This window comes from Schistocerca americana, chromosome 2 (genome assembly GCF_021461395.2).
Source record: "Schistocerca americana isolate TAMUIC-IGC-003095 chromosome 2, iqSchAmer2.1, whole genome shotgun sequence".
NCBI lineage: Eukaryota > Metazoa > Arthropoda > Insecta > Orthoptera > Acrididae > Schistocerca > Schistocerca americana.
In genome coordinates, this window is record NC_060120.1 from 503,844,205 (window position 1) to 503,863,640 (window position 19,436).

The 19,436-nt window shown below is 43.5% G+C and overlaps 1 protein-coding gene across 1 annotated transcript in view; it reads right to left on the reverse strand.

Annotated features, from left to right (window-relative positions):
* Positions 1-324: 324 nt before the first annotated feature.
* LOC124594127 (serine proteinase stubble-like) overlaps positions 325-19,436 on the reverse strand; it is a 29,272-nt gene continuing 10,160 nt past the window's right edge. Inside the window, exons 3-5 of the mRNA XM_047132484.1 lie at positions 13,300-13,642; positions 8,817-8,942; positions 325-2,247 (exon numbers count right to left, since the gene is read on the reverse strand). Coding sequence (XP_046988440.1) covers positions 2,086-2,247; positions 8,817-8,942; positions 13,300-13,642 — 631 coding nt within the window. The 3' untranslated portion in view covers positions 325-2,085. The remainder of the gene's footprint in view (positions 2,248-8,816; positions 8,943-13,299; positions 13,643-19,436) is intronic.

Consider the following 19,436-nt stretch of genomic DNA (forward strand, 5'->3'; position numbering starts at 1 on the left):
TTTCCTGCAGACCTCACCAAAAACACGCCTAAAAAGGAATATCATTACCATGTGCTGTTGGAGGCCTTTTATTTTTGAGGCAATCTTTAGGGAATTTTAATGAACTCTGGAAGCTTGTGCGGTTTTACGTATTTGAAATGCCGTCGGAAACAGCTGTGTCAGGAAAGACCAACATCTTGGTCGGAGGTCGAAAATTTCAGATATGCAATAGGAGAGAGCTCTGGCACTTGTTAAGAGGTGGGACGAAATTGAGGTTGTGTGTGTGTGAGTGTGTGTGAGAGAGAGAGAGAGAGAGAGAGAGGAGAGAGAGAGAGAGAGAGGGGGGGGGGGGAGTTGAATGAGAGAGTAAGTGAGAGAGAGTCTGGCATCTCGTCGAGATAGAGCTAATTACAGTTTGATTTAAATTGGTTGGCATTTGACTTTTAAAGTACCAAAGTTGCGACGTTGTCCCGACAAATATTGTCACTAGGTAGGCACCACGACACTCCACTTCAAACGGTGATAGAAAATCGCTTTACTCTATTAAACTCGCGTAAGGAAATTCGCATATGGTATAGGCCACTGTAGTCTCTAAGCAAGTCTAAATTTTATTCTTAAAGCTAGAAATATGTTGGAGGCGGACAACTGGATATTGAACGAAAGCAAAGATGGACGCTTGACGCTTGTAGGTAGGCGAGAGTAACAGCTGCAGACCTGGCGCCGGCTTGTCGCACAGAGGCCCACGAAAAAGACAGGCCATATCGCGTACGTCACAGCACGAGTGCCAGTGGTCTCCGTAGTCTCCGGCGGGGAGCGAGTAACTGTTTCAGAGAAGTTTAATAACGCTTGACCGCGCGTTTAAATGCATGCAAGCTCTCTATAACACACGACAAAGTTATGACCTGTAGGGGGTACCTTTTCAATTACATATTGATTTGCTGTGGGCCAAGCGATCACGAAGTGTGGCGGACGATCCGAGTAGTATGACGTCACGAATTCGATGAAGACCCGGTATTTCTCTTGGGCCCCGCGCTGCACCACCTGACGTTGCTGGTCCCGCGACGGACCAGCACCACCTAAAAATGTTCAGTTAGTGTTGGGCGGACCGCAGCTGCTATGAGCTGCCAAACTCGTTTTACGCGCAAGCGTGACTTCGGCCCTATCCGGAGGGTTCCAGATGGCTCTGTGATGCCTGTATAAGTGTGCCGGCTCCTGCGATCAGTGGCTTTTACTCCTGATGATGATGGCGGGCACAATCGTCGAAAGCTGGGGTGTTTTATTTGAAGTTATGCTGTTTGTAAACCGAGAAGTTTTTATCCACAATGACGTTAATTTTTTAAAATCCGGTAACAGTTTCCCGTCTGGGAATCAACTTTAAATTTATTCCGTCACATCTCGTGAACTATTAACTCAATGAAACACTATTTTCTTGTTGTTGATTACGAAAAGACCGTTTTTTCCAAAGTTACCTACGGCATTTCTTTGGTACGTACAAACTTTGGGAAACGGCGTTTTCTTGCGATTATATTAGTTTTTAACGTGTAACAGATATGAAGTTTTAAGTCGCTAAAAGATCTGTAATTCCTGTGTGGTATAAATACCTATAGTGACTCTAAGGGTGCCAAAAATATTTTTTTCATTTTAATTAGGGACGGAGTTTTTTTTTTTCGTGGAATAGGCTCATTTTCGTATCCGGGTAAGTTTTCTACTTGAGAACTGACAAGCATTATACTTTACGCAGAGGAAGTGGCAACACAGCGTGTGCCCATAATGCCAGGACTGCTGCCACTAGTGTATTGCTAGAGGTAGCAGACTAGCACGCTAGTTGTCAAATGCCAACTACTTTAAATCGGGCTACAGTGGGCTGGGCGTAAGAGGGAATAAGTGTGCAGAATAATGACGTAATCTACTTCCGAAGAATGGAGACTATTTCGTTAGAAGGGGTTCTCTATCGAGCTGATGTGCCTGATTGTCCTTTAAGGTGACGCAGAAGAAATGAAGTTCGCTGCGCGACGGTCGTGCCGCCGCAGCAGATTCGCGGCGCAGTCGAGTCCTCGGTGGTCCGTCTCCTGGCAGTGGGTCCCGGCTGGTGGCGAGCGGCGGGGGCTAGGGCTCGCGCACGTGCTCCTGTATCCAGAGCACGTAGTCGGAGAGGCGCGTGTAGAGGCCGGGCAGGCGCGGCCGCGCGCACCCGATGCCCGTCGACACGATGCCCACCACCGTAGTCAGCTCGCCGTCCGCCACCATCAGCGGGCCGCCGCTGTCCGCCTGCAACGCAACGGTCCTCTCAAAGCCCTTACCAGCCAGAGAGCCTTGTCGCTCCGTAATGCTGGACACGTGCAACACAAATTCACTGCAACATGCATCTCATACTATTACATACACCACTGGCCATTGAAATTGCTACACCACGAAGATGGCGTGCTACAGACGCGAAATTTAACCGACAGGGACAAGATGCTGTGATATGCAAATGATTAGCTTTTCAGAGCATTCACACAAGGTTGGCGCCGGTGGCGACACCTACAACGTGCTCACATGAGGAAAGTTTCCAACCGATTTCTCGTACACAAACAGCAGTTGACCGGCGTTGCCTGGTGAAACGTTGTTGTGATGCATCGTGTAAGGGGGAGAAATGCGTACCATCACGTTACCGACATTGATAAAGGTCGGACTGTATCCTAACGCGATTGTGGTTTATCGTATCGCGACATTGCTGCTCGCATTGGTCGAGATCCAATGACTATTAGCAGAATATGGAATCGGGGGGTTCAGGAGGGTAATACGGAACGCCGTGCTGGATCCCAACGGTCTCGTATCACTAGCAGTCGAGATGACAGGCATCTTATCCGCATGCCTGTAACGGATCGTGCAGCCACGTCTCGATCCCTGAGTCAACAGATGGGGACTTTTGCAAGATAACAACCGTCTGCACGAACAGTTCGACGATGTTTGCAGCAGCACGGACTATCAGCTCGGAGACCATGGCTGCGGTTACCCTTGACGCTGCATCACAGACAGGAGCGCCTGCGATGGTGCACTCAACGACGAACCTGGGTGCACGAATGGCAAAACGTCACTTTTTCGCATGAATGCAGGTTATGTATACAGCATCATGATCGTCGCATCCGTGTTTGGCGACATCGCGGTGAACGCACATTGGAAGCGTGTATTCGTCATCGCCATACTGGCGTATCAACCGGCGTGATGGTATGCGGTGCCATTGGTTACACGTCTCGGTCACCTCTTGTTCGCATTGACGGCACTTTGAGCAGTGGACGTTACATCTGAGATGTGTTACGACCCGTAGCTCTACCCTTCATTCGATCCCTGCGAAACCCTACATTTCAGCAGGATAATGCACAACCACATGTTGCAGGTCCTGTACGGGCCTTTGTGGATACAGAAAATGTTCGACTGCTGCCCTGGCCAGCACATTCTCCAGATCTCTCAGCAATTGAAAACGTCTGGTCAATGGTGGCCGAGCAACTGGCTCGTCACAATGCGCCAGTCACTACTCTTGATGAATTGCGGTATCGCGTTGAAGCTGCATGGGCAGTTGTACCTGTACACGTCATCCAAGCTCTGTTTGACTCAATGCCCAGACGTATCAAGGCCGTCATTACAGCCAGAGATGGTTGTTCTGGGTACTGATTTCTTAGGATCTATGCATCCAAATTGCGTGAAAATGTAATCACATGTCAGTTCTAGTATAATATATTTGTCCAATGAATACCCGTTTATCATTTGCATTTCTTCTTGGTGTAGCAATTTTAATGGCCAGTAGCGTATTTCTCCGGAAATACTGATCTGACGATACTGCTCGTCTGCTTTGACCGTGGACATCTTCACAATGGTGGGCGTGTAGGGTAAGCTTGAGTGAATCGGGACATCGGCTGAATAGGGACAATTTTTGAATGTCTATTTACCGGTAGAAATGGACTGAAACTACACTTAGCTGACAAAAGTCATGGGATAGCGATACGAACACACAGAGATGGCGGTGGTATCGCGTACACAAGGTATAAAGGGGGCTTTGCGTTGGCGGAGCTGTCATTTGTACTCAGGTGATCCACATGAAAAGGCTTCCGACAGGAACTAACAGACGTTGAACGCAGTGTGATATTTGGAGTTAGACGCATGGAACATTCCACATCGAAAGTCGTTAGGGAATTCAGTATTACGAGATCCACGGTGTCAAGGGTGCGCGGAGAACACCACATTTCAGGCATCACCTATTACCGTGGACTACGCAAGAGAGCAGCGCGTTTTGATTACATTCGTCAGTGCTAACACACAAACAGCACTGCGTGAAATAACCGCAGAGATCAATGTAGGGTCATCGACGAACGTATCTGCTACGACAGTCCAGCGAAATCTGGCTCTAATGGGCTATGACAGCAGACGACCGACGCGAGTGCCTTTGCTAACAGCGCGACGTCGTCTGCAGCGCCTCTCCTGGGCCCATATCGGTTGCACCCTAGACCGTGGCCTGCTCAGGTGAGTCCCGATTTCGGCTGGTAAGAGGAGATTCAACGCAGAATCGGAGAGGAAATGAATATGTGAAAAGTACTGTCAAGGAGGAGAGACAAGATGAGAGGATATCTCTTAAGACATCAGGGAATGAGTTCCAGGGAGTAGGTTTGCAGTGTTCCGCAGGCCCCACGAAACCATGGACCCGGGTTTTCAACTACGCCCTGTGCAAGTTGGTGATGGCTCCATAGCGATGTGGTCTGTGATCACATGAAAAGCACTGAGTCCTCTGGTACAACTGAACTGATTGACTGGGAATGATTATGTTCGGCTGCTTTGACACTATTTGCAGCCATACAACAACGACACGCTGTCATCCATAAAAATTCCATGTCACCTTGCCACAATTGTATGCGATTGGTTTGAAGGGCGAACAATTCGATAAAATGATTTGCCCAACCAGATAGTCCGTTATGAATCCAATCGAACATTAATGGCACGTAATCGAGAGGTCACCTCGTGCACAAAATCCTACACCGGTAACACTTTCGCAATTATGGACGGCTGTAGATGCAGCATGGCTCTGTATTTCTGCAGTGGAGTTCCAGCGACTTGTTGAGACCACGCCACGTCGAGTTTATGCAATACGCCGGGCTAAAGGAGGTCCACCACGTTATTAGGAAATAGCCGAGAACCTTTGTCACCTCAGTGTAAGAAGTTGTTGCCATTCCCAGATTCTTGTCTGTCCTTGATCTAACAGAAAACTGCTTGACAGAGTGTCAGTCTAGTGTCATGTCCTTAATTTCTGCCGGCCGTTGTGGCCGAACGTTCTAGGACCTTCAGTCCGGAACTGCGCTTGTGCTACGGTCGCAGGTTCGAATCCTGGCTCGGGTATGGATGTGTGTGATGTCCTTAGGTTAGTTAGGTTTAAGTAGTTCTAAGTTCTAGGGGACTGATGACCTCAGATGTTAAGTCCCATTGTGCTCGGAGTCATCTGAACCATTTGAATCTTAATTTTTCACAACAAATATCAGGTGTTGAAGGTAACACGAACAGAAACTTTTGATGTCCAATATTTTGTTCTTTAAATTTAATATACTTATTTAACCGTTACCCTTATTATGTACTCGTTTGTGCTACATTTTAAATAGAAGATCTGAAATGAAATTATGGTACATCTGTTCATGGAAAATGGTTTCAATGGTACCAACCTCTGTAGACTCAAACACTACTTTTTTGGTGAATAGGGACGTTATATTAAGGCTGAATAGGGACGACACATCTTTATGATTTATGTTTCACTATTCTCTCGCAGATGAGCAATGATTAAGGTGGTTGGGCTGAAGATGATATGCGCAAATCTATTAGCGCACTCCGCCAAGAGAGGAGATACGCCATGCTGAAGAACTATTTCGGGTGCCTCGGTCATATCTTCACCATCATCTACAAAGTGCTAATGATGTACAGCTGAAGAAGAAAGGTTGCCAAATTACGCTTACCGTCGAAAAAGGAAAGCAGTTAGAACGGATGCTTAGGTTGTCGGCTCGTAGTTTCGGAGTGGATTCTAACGTCGTAACAAAAGCGAAACAACATGAAATGATAGGAATTAATTTGCTTACTGTTTCTCGTTAATTGCAGCCCTGAAATAACATTCAGGAAGGCTGAAGGCCTCTCTTCATATTGTTGCAATGGCCTTAGTAAGAATGACGTTGAGCAATATTTTACTTTGTTGGGTAGAACTATGGAAGTACTTAACTTGTTTGGTGAGCCACGATTGTATAACTGTGATGAATCTTCCTGTCAAGTGAATAATAAACCAAACGAGAAAATTTTTGCAGCGAAAGATTCCAAAGCTATCTACTCTCAGAGTGAGGGATGAACTCGTTAACATTCTTGCTTGCACGTATCAACAAAATTGGGACTCCAGATTCAATGCCAAGGAAGGATAAAGGGATAGTGCCGTGAAAAGTGTGTAAGGGTTAAGGGAAAGAAGAAGTTTGTTTGTGCTAGATGTGTATTTAAAAATGACATTCAAAACTACGGAAGTTGTCATGAGACAAACAGCATACTTCATTAATAAACATGTACAGTAAGTGTCAATTAAAAGAAGAAGAAACGTTGTTTTAACACTGTCCCGACTCACCTAAGTAACTGCCCCGCTTCATTGTCACTGGCAATGGTAAATAGGGACATCTGGTACGTAACCGTTATCTTTAATACGTTATCTATGTAATAAATTACAAAAGAAATAGGCTAATTTGTTCCTTAAATATTATAGTAAAGTATGAAATAGAAACTTTACATTTTCTACTAACAGTAAAACCACTACTTCAAATTTTTAAATTTTTGTCCCAGTTCACCCGAGCTTATCGTACGATTAAGACAGATTTACTGTAACCCAGTACGCACCATAAGAAAGCTTACAAGCACTCCGGACAAAAAATTAGTCACTCCTAGGAGACATAATACTAATATCGTGTAAAGCTGCCTCTAAACTTGATAATGTCTTCACATCGACGAGGAAAATAGTCCCCAACTTTCTCTAGGTATGCTGTGTCAGGTTAAACTGAAGTGTTCGATAACACTTCGCCAAATGACGATTAGTCACCTTTCAACCTAACCTGGACCTCGAGCCACATTACATGTCATTAAGAAGTTTGCATCTGAGATTTCGTATTCACTTTCATTGGCTTCGCCGACACACAGCCAACCTAAAATAAGATCCGGCCACTCTATAAATCAGTCTGTCACTGCAACCTACATTTAAAAAACTAATACAAGTACGAAAGAAATATTGTCAGTGTTGTTCACTTTCTGAAGCAAATCTGTGACGATTAGAACCCACAGAGCAATTAAAATGCGGGGATATTGATTGCTGTGTTTCATCGCTATCCCAAATAGTCACAGACATTTTCTGTGGTCCAATGGTTTAACGGACCTGTCAAGATACGATAATGCTTGAGCGTTCGTCCAACCCTGGTAAATAGTTGTCATCTTGGTAAAAGGGAGTGTCCACAGCATGTGGAGATGTGGAAGACACGGCAACAATTGGTTACCAAAAATGATGAAATAAACACTCTGTTTCATGTTCACGGTAACTAGATTGCGGTGGACACAAATCATGGAACGGAAAGCACCACCAAAACATTACAGAACCACCTTCGGCCTAAACTACACCCAGCAACCGGGTTAAACACCCAACTGGGCCGTTTCTGCACTCGACACCTTGCGTAATTTGAAGAGAGACAAAATCGTGATTCGGCGGAGCCCACTACACGCCTACAGTCAGTTAATGCCCAGTTTCTCTGTTGCTTGGCCCACTGAAGGCGCGCAGCATTATGTGTCACTGCGAGGCTTTTGGGAGATGCCTTACTCAAAATGACGATTGCTCGGAATTCCGTTCGCAATGTTCCCTCCGAGGCTGATTGAGATGACCTGCATTCACTAAAAGCAGTAACTCCTGTCAGGTTATTATTGACTAGACGTGACTTTCCTGTCAACTGGGAAAAGCTGCATTTGCTATGCAAGCTCTGTTTATTTCTGAATAAGAGAGTCTCTGTTTCAGAATTTGTTGATGACGCCCAGAATGCTTGAATACACAGAGTGTCTAGTTCCGTTAGGATAGCCAGCGTAACGTTCCAAACTGCATTGCTATCTCGTGGCGAGTTGTGGCGTTACGATTTTTGAAGTTTCAAAACCAACTGTGTAGAAAGTCAAAACATTGATTCGACCCGAATACCGAGATGCAGGTTCCTGTTTGCTCCTCCGTGACGACACCTCAGCTACAAATCGAAGGCTGTGCGTGAGTTTTGGCCAGAAATGGATCACAGTCCTGGATCACCCATTGTCTTTGCCGGATTTGATCCCATGCGACTTCTGGTTGTTTCCCAACTTGAAGTTGGCAATGAAATGACATCGCTATGATGCAATTAACAACATCCCAGAAAATTGTACCGCACTACTAAATGCGACTCCAAAGAAGGACTACAGTACTGTTTCAAAACACTTTTAAAGCGATTTCAGTTGTGTTTTCATTCAGTAGGAGACTATTTTGAGTAAATACAGTGATTTTGTGAACATAATCCATGACTTATTTTTCATAGCCACAGTCCTAACGTAATACATCGTGTATTTTGAACTTTGTAAAAGTAACAGTCGTTTTTAGATAATTTTTTTTAGCTCTCTTCTATGTAGCTATTGTACTATCCGTTAATTTATCTTCAGTTACCGCATCATATTGGTTGAGGTAGGCCTTAGCGAGCCTGGTATACATCGTTAAGTAATATTACATAATACTATTTTAACTGTAGGTTATTGGTTTGTGTTGTAGGCCGCATGCACCAGGATATTACGAACACACTCACCCAGCAGGAGTCTTTGCCTCCGACTTCAAAGCCAGCACAGATCTGCGAGTCTAGTATTTTGGTCTTCTTGCCTTGAGATTTGTACCAATCACGGCACTGCTCGTTGTCCACTACTTGCACATTCACCTGAAATGGAAATTTTGTTATTCTCAAGACGATAAATGATGAAAGAGATGCACATGCTAACGATTTGTTACGCCCCGTTCGAGAAATAAACTACTTTTTTTGCTGTATGTAGACAAGATTTTACCAAGAACATTTACTCGTGAAAAAGTTGTTAAATGTCATAAAAATAGCACATTCTGGCAATGAGTTTCGAAAACACTAGCTGTCGAAATGTACAACAGTTTTGAGGAAATGCTAAATCTTTAAAAGTATTGATTACAATGTGACTCCCTCAGTCCCAGAAATGAAAGTTGTGCGTAGTATTTTGAGTCTCTCTTATTCTAATCTTGTTTTTAAAATTCCAAACGAAAAATATATATGCTGTAATAATTTCAAAGTTTATATATTGCTTCTAAAGCGAAGCTTTAAGTACTGGGTGTTAAAAAAGTGTTCTGTACTTTGAGAGGTGGTAGTATGGACCAATAAAAGACAAAAATGTCCGTAAAACCTGGGTTAACATCCATACTTTAAGAGCTTTGAGTACTTAGTCATATTCACTACCATGAAACATATCGTCTAATGCAATCTCTTTGCTGTTACCAACGACCTGAAGGATGCAGTAAACAAATGAATGGACATTGTTCTCTTTCTGTGAAACAGCATGTCTTATAATGTGTCTGTTTACTATTATATGCAACCTGAACTTGTGAGCCTTCGCTGAAGGAGCTGGTCAGTAAAGTGTCCATAAGAAGACACTGTTCAGTACAGTGTCCATAAGAAGACACGCTTCTGTCCGATGTCTTAGGGAATCACGCCCTCCTGGAAAATTCCGAAAGTGACCATCTTCATCTCTTGGCACTTTTGGGCCTTGGCCAACAAGTTGCTGAAGGCTGATCGAAGATGAGCCGCTGAAATTGCTGCAGTATCGTCCAAAATGTTCTGCTGAAGTTCTTGAAGACTATGAGGGTTGTTGCGATACACGTTAGACTTGAGGGCTCCCCACACAAAGTAATCGCACACTGACAGATCAGGTGACCTTGATGGCCAGCTAGGGCCGCAACCGAACTGACCTCTGATAACAACTCTGTCAGGCGTGAAGATTGTGAAAATGTGCCCCAAGGTTCGGCTGACTGTATGGGCAGTTGCTCCATCCTGTTGGGGTGTGGTTAAGTGCATATATTTACGTCCAATCGTATCCACTCCACCAGGGTACTTAAGTGCCACACCCTGTACATATTAATGGGGCTTGCATACACCAAAGATTACAAATGTCCCCACAACCAAAAATCCAAGAGATTAACATCGGGGGAACGAGCTGGCCGACGAGCGGGACGTACCGACGAATCCATTGCCCATTTCACATTTTACAAACTTATCAGAACACAAACCGGTTCCATTACGACTAATGTATGCGCTGCATTCACCCAGAACCGTGAATACGCCTTACGTATTAATGCAAACGGATGTTTACTGCTTCCTGTATCCACGGACAATAGCAGAGAAATGTGCCAGTGTCTGTCTGCTGCATTCCTTAAGTCGTTCGTCACAGTAACGAGCTTGCAGTAGCGAAAATGAACAAATGGTCATAGCTGTTACGGTATGCATTTTGGTTCCCATGTTTACTGGACATTTATGTCTTGTTTTGGTCTATGCTACCACATCTAAAAGTAGGGAATACGTTTTTAACACACAATATACCAGCAAGTAATGATAATGGAATGTATTATTAGACAGGTTCACTGCAATACGAATAATTTTAGACTTAGGAATAGTAAAGGAACTCAGAGGTAAGTATGGTGAAAAATGCTCTAATCACTATCAAATAATATCATATAATGCTTTCTGTTTCGGCGAACAACGAGAACATGAGACAATTCAAGCATTCTACGTAAGGTATGCAAATAAATATTAACGGTTTAGGTGGGTGCCTGTCATCTTTCTAAAAGCAACATTTCTCAATAACTGCTTACATGGTGTGCAGCCAGTGCTGCATGAATGTTGCGCCAAGGATGTCAGAAATGACCACAAGCAGCTACTTAATTTGTGTGGTGTGGTGGCATTAGATATAAAATCTGCTGAACTTTGTGATGCCAGTCTAGAAACTATTTGATTTAGGAAGTAGCTTCATGACTACAACTGTTGGAGAAATTTCAACATATTACCAAGTCCCGAACTAGAAGAAACGTAAGGCAGCAGTTAGGTGATTATTAGGGTCAAAAGCGTAGATTTAGACAACAGGAAAAGAAGAAAGTGAATAGAGGTGAAATAATATAAAAAACGTTTTCAAGAACCATCTTGCTTTGAACTCGTGTTAAATGTGTGAACCAGTCTTGACATCACCAGCACTGAATAGGATAACACAAGAATTTGGATCATTTCAGAGCCCAATCGAGGTGGTCCCACGGATTTTCGACTGGCTTTAAATCTGCGGTGTTTGATGGTCAGAAAAGTACCGTAAACATATCAACATATCCTGGCACTCTCCGAAGCACGCACGTACACTGCGAGCTGCGTGAAACGTTGCCTTGTCCTGCTGATGCCGGCCAGAGTGGCCGAGCGGTTCTAGGCGCTACAGTTCACGCGACCGCTACGGTCGCAGGTTCGAATCCTGCCTCGGGCATGGATGTGTGTGATGTCCTTAGGTTAGTTAGGTTTAAGTAGTTCTAGGGGACTGATGACCTTAGAAGTTAAGTCCCATAGTGCTCAGAGCCATTTGAACCATTTTTTTGTCCTGCTGATAGATGCCGTCATTCTGAGGAAAAACAAACTGCATGGCGGATGGAGGCATACTTTTCTTGATCCATTGTGCCTTCATCAAAGACGAGATGACACAGGGAATATAACGAAAACATTGCCGAGACCATAACGCTCCCTCCTCAGGCCTGGATCCTTCCGAGGATTGCTACAGGGTGGTTCTTTTCACAAGTTTCATGCCGCACATGTCTAAGGCCACCTGTCCGATGGACCATAAAACGTGATTCACCTGGAAAGGCGGCCTGTCGCCACTCAGTGGACGTCCAGCTGCGGCACTGGCGTGCAGTTTCCAACCTTCGTCACGATGACCAGCAGTCTGCATGGGTGATTGAAGCAGGTGCCCGGTGCAGATGCCTGTAACCAGCAACTTTCGCTGGACGGTCATTGAGGAGACACTGTTGGTAGCACCTTGGTTCAACTGGGCAGTCAGTTGCTCAAAAGTTGCACGTCTATTCGTCCGTACGGATCTCCGCAGCAGTCATTCGCCCCTGGCATCTATGACCCTTGGTACATCACATTTGGCTCGGCGCCGGTTTTGGACTGCGCCATTTTGCCATACACGGCATAGTTTATCCACGGCAGCACTAGAACAGATACAGATTTAGCCATTTCGGAAATGCTTCCACTCCCGGCCCGAAAGCCAATGATCATGCCCTTCCCGACGTGAGATAAATCGGTTCGTTTCACATTACAACGACTGCACTGTTTTCGGCGTCCTCCCGACACGCTTTATATACCCTCCGCTGCTAATGCTGCCACTTGCCGTGTGTGAATGGTTATTGCAAGTTGAAGTGGAATATAGGCAGTGGTCACAGTGTGAGAGGACCGAGTAAACAAATAGTAAGTGTTGTGTACATAGTTCCGCGTAGTCAGCGCGTACACAACTTTCCCAATAGAGCGCGCTCCGCTAAGCACAACAGCGCAGGCGCAGCGTTCGTCCGTCTCCGCACTACGAGATGGCGCTGTCTTAGAGACAGACCAAATTCTGCTTCCGCCGATGCGCGTATTAATATGTAATGCAGCCAATGAGATTGCTGCTAACGTAGAACCTTTTCTCCTCGTGGATCACACTCGCGCAGTGATACCTGAACGCACGAAGTATTATGACGAGTGTACAGACCTCCGATTAGTCAGTCCGCATTTGTCTGCATTAGTCTGCAGTCAAGTTTCAGTCTGTGCCTAATAAGATTATCATATTCCTGTGCATAGCCATGAAGAGAAATGTATAGACACGTCGTCAAGTATCAGAGATATGTGAGAATAAGATTAACGTACCAAGACCAAAGGAACTTCAGATTGTCAATTGTAAATAGCATCCAGAACTAAGTTAAGTAGTTTTTAGGCTTGTTATTATTTTAATAAATGTGTGTGAAAATTAATCAAATTGGTCACCGTCAATCTGCTCCTCTAAGCGTGCAAGTGGCATCTCTATAGTCTGATAATGGCAGAAGATAAACACGCGAAGATAAGACCACGAGACATATTGCTGACATTCGCCTACTTCGCTAGAGCGACAAGTCAAATAATCTGATGGTGTGTGCACCGAAGGTCTTACATTACGCACACCACAATAAGTAAGTGTCGTAATACTGTAGATAAAAGGTATAGTGAGGGAAGTGCTGACCTTCTGCAGGACGTCTGCGCGCACGCCCTGGTTCTCCTGCATCCAGCCCCAGCCGGCGGCCGTGGCCTCGCGGCCCGAGAAGCTGGAGGACCCTGGCGACCCGGAGGGCGCCGGCAGGCAGGCGGGCCACGCAGAGTCGGGCCGCCAGCGCACCTCCGCGGCGAGCCGCAGCAGCGCCACGTCGTGCGCGAACTTGCGGCAGCGGTAGCCGGGGTGCACCAGCAGCCGCTCCACCGCCAGCGCCGGGCCGCCGCCGCCGCCGCCGCCGCCGCGGTGCGCCGCAGACAGGTCGTGCGCGCCCACGGAGACGCGCACCTGCGAGATGGGCAGCTCCACGCTGCCGCTGCACCAAGCGCGCACCTCGTTAGCACTCGCTGTCGTCGCCGCATGGCACACACAAGGGTATTTTGCTCTAAAAGCTGGCCCAGAGTCCACTTTTCAAGTGGCTCTGAGCACTATGGGACTTAACTTCTAAGGTCATCAGTCCCCTAGAACTTGTTGTTGTTGTGGTCTTCAGTCCTGAGACTGGTTTGATACAGCTCTCCGTGCTACTCTATCCTGTGCAAGCTTCTTCATCTCCCAGTACCTACTGCAACCTACAACCTTCTGAATCTGTTTAGTGTATTCATCTCTTGGTCTCCCTCTACGATTTTTACCCTCTACGCTGCCCTCCAATACTAAATTGGTGATCCCTCGATGTCTCAGAGCATGTCCTACCAACCGATCCCTTCATCTAGTCAAGTTGTGCCACAAGCTCCTCTTCTCCCCAATTCTATTCAATACCTCCTCATTAGTTATGTGATCTACCCATCTAATCTTCAGCATTCTTCTGTAGCACCACATTTCGAAAGCCTCTATTCTCTTCTTGTCTAAACAATTTATCGTCCACGTTTCGCTTCCATACATGGCTACACCCTATACAAATGCTTTCAGAAACGACTTCCTGACATTTAAATCTATATTCGATGTTAACAAATTTCTCTTCTTCAGAAAGGCTTTCCTTGCCATTGCCAGTCTACATTTTATATCCTCTCTACTTCGACCATCATCAGTTATTTTGCTTCCCAAATAGCAAAACTCCTTAACTACTTTAAGTGTCTCATTTCCTAATCTAATTCCCTCAGCATCATCCGACTTAATTCGACTACATTCCATTATCCTCGTTTTGCTTTTGTTGATGTTCATCTTATACGCTCCTTTCAAGACACTGTCCATTCCGTTCAGCTGCTCTTCCAAGTCCTTTGCTGTCTCTGACAGAATTACAATGTCATCGACGAACCTCAAAGTTTTTACTTCTACTCCGAATTTTTCTTTTGTTTCCTTTATTGCTTGCTCAATATATAGATTGAATATCATCGGGGAGAGGCTACAACCCTGTCTCCCTCCCTTCCCAACCACTGCTTCCCTTTCATACCCTTCAGCTCTTATAACGGCCATCTGGTTTCTGTACAAATTGTAAATATCCTTTCGCTCCCTGTATTTTACCCCTGCCACCTTCAAAATTTGAAAGAGAGTATTCCAAACGATGACATAAATGCATTAGAACTTATCTGCAAATAGGGGTGTGGGCTCACAGCTAATTCACTTTAAACAAAAATTTGGAAACAACCATGAATCTGACGCGAATATAATTGAGTCATCTTTCGTGAATCTCCTACTTATCAGTCGCACGAATAAATATCTAATTGTTTGGAAAAATCCTACGCCATCATCTCCTCATTATTGCAGACCAATAAGAATTAGATGTGTTCATGAAACAGCTGATGTTACTAATGAAGAAATTGGTTTTATCAACAAATTGAAACATTACAAGAAATAAAAATTTCAAGGAAGGAGGATCATTTAACCATAAAAACACATTACTGAGGACTACGGTTGATGCAAGGGTGCGCAGTGCAACAACAGACACAGCGTCGACAATGGGATGCTACATTTGCGGGGCCACCTCAGAAGACTTCAGTGGCTTGCCAAAAACCCATGCCCGAGTTAGATTTTTCAAATGTTTTGTTGCACTTGACAAATCCGTTCAGAAGACGAAAAGAAGCTTATTCAAGAGAGGAAAAACTAACACAAGAAATGTTCAGAAATCCATTGCGATTAATTATTGTAGATGTTCCCCAGCAAGGCTAAAAATGATAGAAATACCAGCAGAAGATTTTTTTCAGACCCTGAAACATCAGCAGAAATAACAGGTGTGGATCTGGAACCTATCTATTGATTTTGGGTTATCCTAGAAGCTACTCCCATAGGACATAAGATAGACGTGGACAAATGTTCTGCTTATACGCTGAAATAGCAATACTATGTGTTGAATTATATCCATGACATTCTAAGTCTCCCACTGTACACAAGATTTTGGTGCACGTCCCTACTGTTAATGAACTTACCCATAGGCAGTTTATCAGGAGAAGTGTCAGACGCCTGCAACAAGCACATTCATCCGTATGCGTTTGCTAGGAAATTCTCATGAGAGGAATGCATTCTGGGTATAATAAATAGACTCCTACTGATATCTGGTCCATTAATAACAGAAATGAGACCAGAGCCAAAGAAAACCAGGAAAATCTTCTGAAAAGAAACATTATATTTCTGAAAATTCCTGGCAGATTAAAACTGTGTCCCGGACCGAGACTCGAACTCCCGAGTTCGAGTCTCGGTCCGGCTCACAGTTTTAATCTGCCAGGAAGTTTCATATCAGAGCACACTCCACTGCAGAGTGAAAATTTCATTCATTATATTTACTGTTCCCAAGCGAAGGATGGATAGGCAGACTGAAAATTATAATGAAGGGGAGTCCCCAATAGAAATAAAGTAGTCAGACGAACAAGACCGGGAGGCGCCACCTGATTAATACGTAATGTTGTAGCTAAGGAATAAAGAATCTAATAAAAATACTACAATTTTGTATGATTTCATGTTATGAAGTATGTAAATACATTATTATCCTACAAATATGTTCTCAAGGATCTGATAGCACAGAAAATATCAAAGACTAATTTTGCCCAACTTTTTGCATGAACTAGCCCCACGTGCGACGTCCTTACATTTTAATATAAGCAACACAATGATCATTGTAGTTGTAGTAATAGTATTAGTAGTAGTAGTTGTTGTTGTTACAGTGTTCAGTCCGAAGGCGTTTCATACAGCTCTACATGCTACTGCAAACCTCCAAATCTCTGCATAACAACCTACATCCATTTGAACCTGCGAGCTGAACCAAGACATGCTCCACCTCTGCTACTTTTAATCCCGCTCCTTGCCCTCCACACACACTTTCCTCCATTACCAAATTAACTACTCCTTGATACCTGAGAATCGGTTCAATCGGTCTACTATTTTCTTTAGATGAGTTGTTTCTTTTACCTCTGTAAGTTAGACGCACCGTGAAGCCAATCCCAAGCCGCAAGACCAACTCATCAGTAGAGCTTATTCTGGCTCCGTACACGCTTCTATGCTTTCTAAGGCGTTATAGACATTCCAGCTGCACAGTACCTATCTGTCTAAGGTAAGACATATGAATGTGGTGTTTTATTTAGTTTGCTTAATTATACGGTAGTTAGAAATTTAAATAGGTTTATCCGGCTTCCTGTCTCTTACAACTGCTCCTCGGTCCCAACCAGTTTAAACATGGATTTCAGCTTAGGTGTGCTATCTGTTTATATCTTGATGATGAACGATGGAACTTGGCTCTAAGCAATCACTTTACCGTGCCATGACTGCTTAAAAAACCTGTGAGTACTCAGCTCTCACTGATACATAGTGCCTTACGGCAGTACACGTCTATTTTTCAAGGCACTCCAATCCTGTAATGTTTCAATTTCTCGTACAGATCGCCTGAAGATGCATCTCTATTGATGCCAAACCCGTATAAAATTTTATTAAAAAGTATTTTAACAGCCACTGCGTAGGATTTTATTCACCATCTTTTACCTCCCAGTTGGATTCTGTTCCTTTCATGAGTTACTTTAACTACCCGTCTCATCTTCTGTCACGCCACAGGGCTTCTATTTTCCTTTTGTCTGTACTGTTCACCATCCCCGTTGCCCTTCCACATAAAGTTGCATTTCAGACAAGTACTACCGGAAAAGATTGTTAACACTTAAATTTATACTCTTTTTTTCAGCCAAGCTTCTGTTGTCACTCCCACATTCCCAGACAGTCTCTACTAAGGCCGTCATAATCTATTTTCCTGCCCATATAGCAAAGTTTATCAGCTACTTTTAGGGTTTCATTTCCTAATCGGATTCCTTCATCATCGTCTGAGTTAATACGACTACACTCAATTAACCTTCTTTTGAGAAGTTCGTCTTCTAACATCTTTTCCAAGACAAAAATATTCGATGAGTTCGACGGAGGTTACAAAGCTGAAACTTGTGAACGTATCACATGCTAATGTTTTAACTATAATTATTATTGAACAAAGTAGCTACTTTTGATCAAAAATGATTGAAAGGTGTGCCACGCTTGGAAATGATCACCTTATGTTTGATGATGAGAGATGAGCTTCTAAAACCAATAGAGACAGTCAATAGGATACGAGGCTGAAATTTAACAATTTACTAAGATAAATATTTACGTGACTGTAACATAAATTTCACACATTAATGCATTTCATAATGAAATTAAAGAAAAATCTAGTACCCATTCAATGCTGGTCACCTTACACATTCTCGCAAGTATTTCTGAAGATGGGGAGAGCTGCAGAAACACAGTCATGAGAGAGTTGTATTACATTTTTAGAATTAACTGCAACTTCTCTTGTCAAAACAACATCTCGAGGAATATCTCTTTGTGATGAAGTGGTATCGAACAGGAAAGATGAAAATATCTATGTTCCGTGATGAATTTGGACTGCTAGTAGAAGAAAATATTTGATTTTGCTTATCATTACGTACGTTGAAGCAAAATTATGTACCATTTTTGGATTCAAAGCACCGAATTTCAGCAATCTTTCAAAATTTTACTAATATCGGGGTGTCGCGTGCGACATTTCTTAGCAGTTGTACAAAAACTGAAAACTCTTTTATCCAATTTTCCCAGTTCTGTTGTGTTTGACAACTTTGATACTATTTAGTCCTCTAAAAATCAAATGAAAATGACGAGTCCATTGAATCGCGAGGCAGAACCATCAGACGAAAATATAAAAAGGAATCAAGTAGCTGTCGACCAAATTCCGGAAGTGATCTGTAATGCGATTGAAAAGTTCGTTTGTAACAAAATGGGAGGATGTTTGGTAGATCTGATTTCAATAAGAAGTTACTTAACCCAAGCCTTTGGAACATCGTGAAAAAGAAGTCCTTGACGCTCTAGAACGAGTTATTGAATTGAAAGATAAATACGATTCGGCTGAGAGAGGTATGAATCTCATGAAAGACTACAATAAATAATTTAGAAAGAAACGGGGAACAGAAGAAGTATGTGCTTGAGGTTGTACATGAAGATCGCCATGAGTTTCCAGGGTATAAAAAAAGTTTCAGCAAAGAATAAGAATTTTTAAAGAGAAATATGATTTTCTTCTCATCTTAGAAGTATTTGTCTCACAAATATTCTGTTTAGTAGATTTATAGAGCTTAATATAAAAAATTAATACTCCAGTATTAACGATTAAATGAGAAGTAAGAAAGTTATTAGTAGATAAAATACCTATTAGTAATATTTGTGGAATAAAAGTGAACATGGTTTTATGAGACTGTCAGTTTTTTTTAATGAACTTGCTGGAAAGCACCTTATTTCCTATTAAGCCAAAATAGTGCAAAACTCATTTTCCTAAACTGGGGGGTAGGGGTTATTTCCAAAATTTCAGGAAATAACTGAACGAAAACTACAAGACATACAGAAAATAGACACATATCCGTGGACAGAGCATCTCCCCAAAATTTTAACTCACGTTACACGTGGCAAACGTGAATACATGTCTACTGTTCATTGAAGTCACTGACAAAAATTGCCCAGAAAAAGTCAGGCCCAGGAAAATGCTCGTTGGATTGTCTAGCTGCAGGTGCAGACTAATCCTTGCGAAAATGTGGAGCAGATGTTTTGTTTACATGTTCTGACACGCCTGCTGCCCAGTGCAACTACGTCACGGCGCTTGTTACGAATCGATACTCGGAGAGATGGTCTGTTCACTCACATGTGCC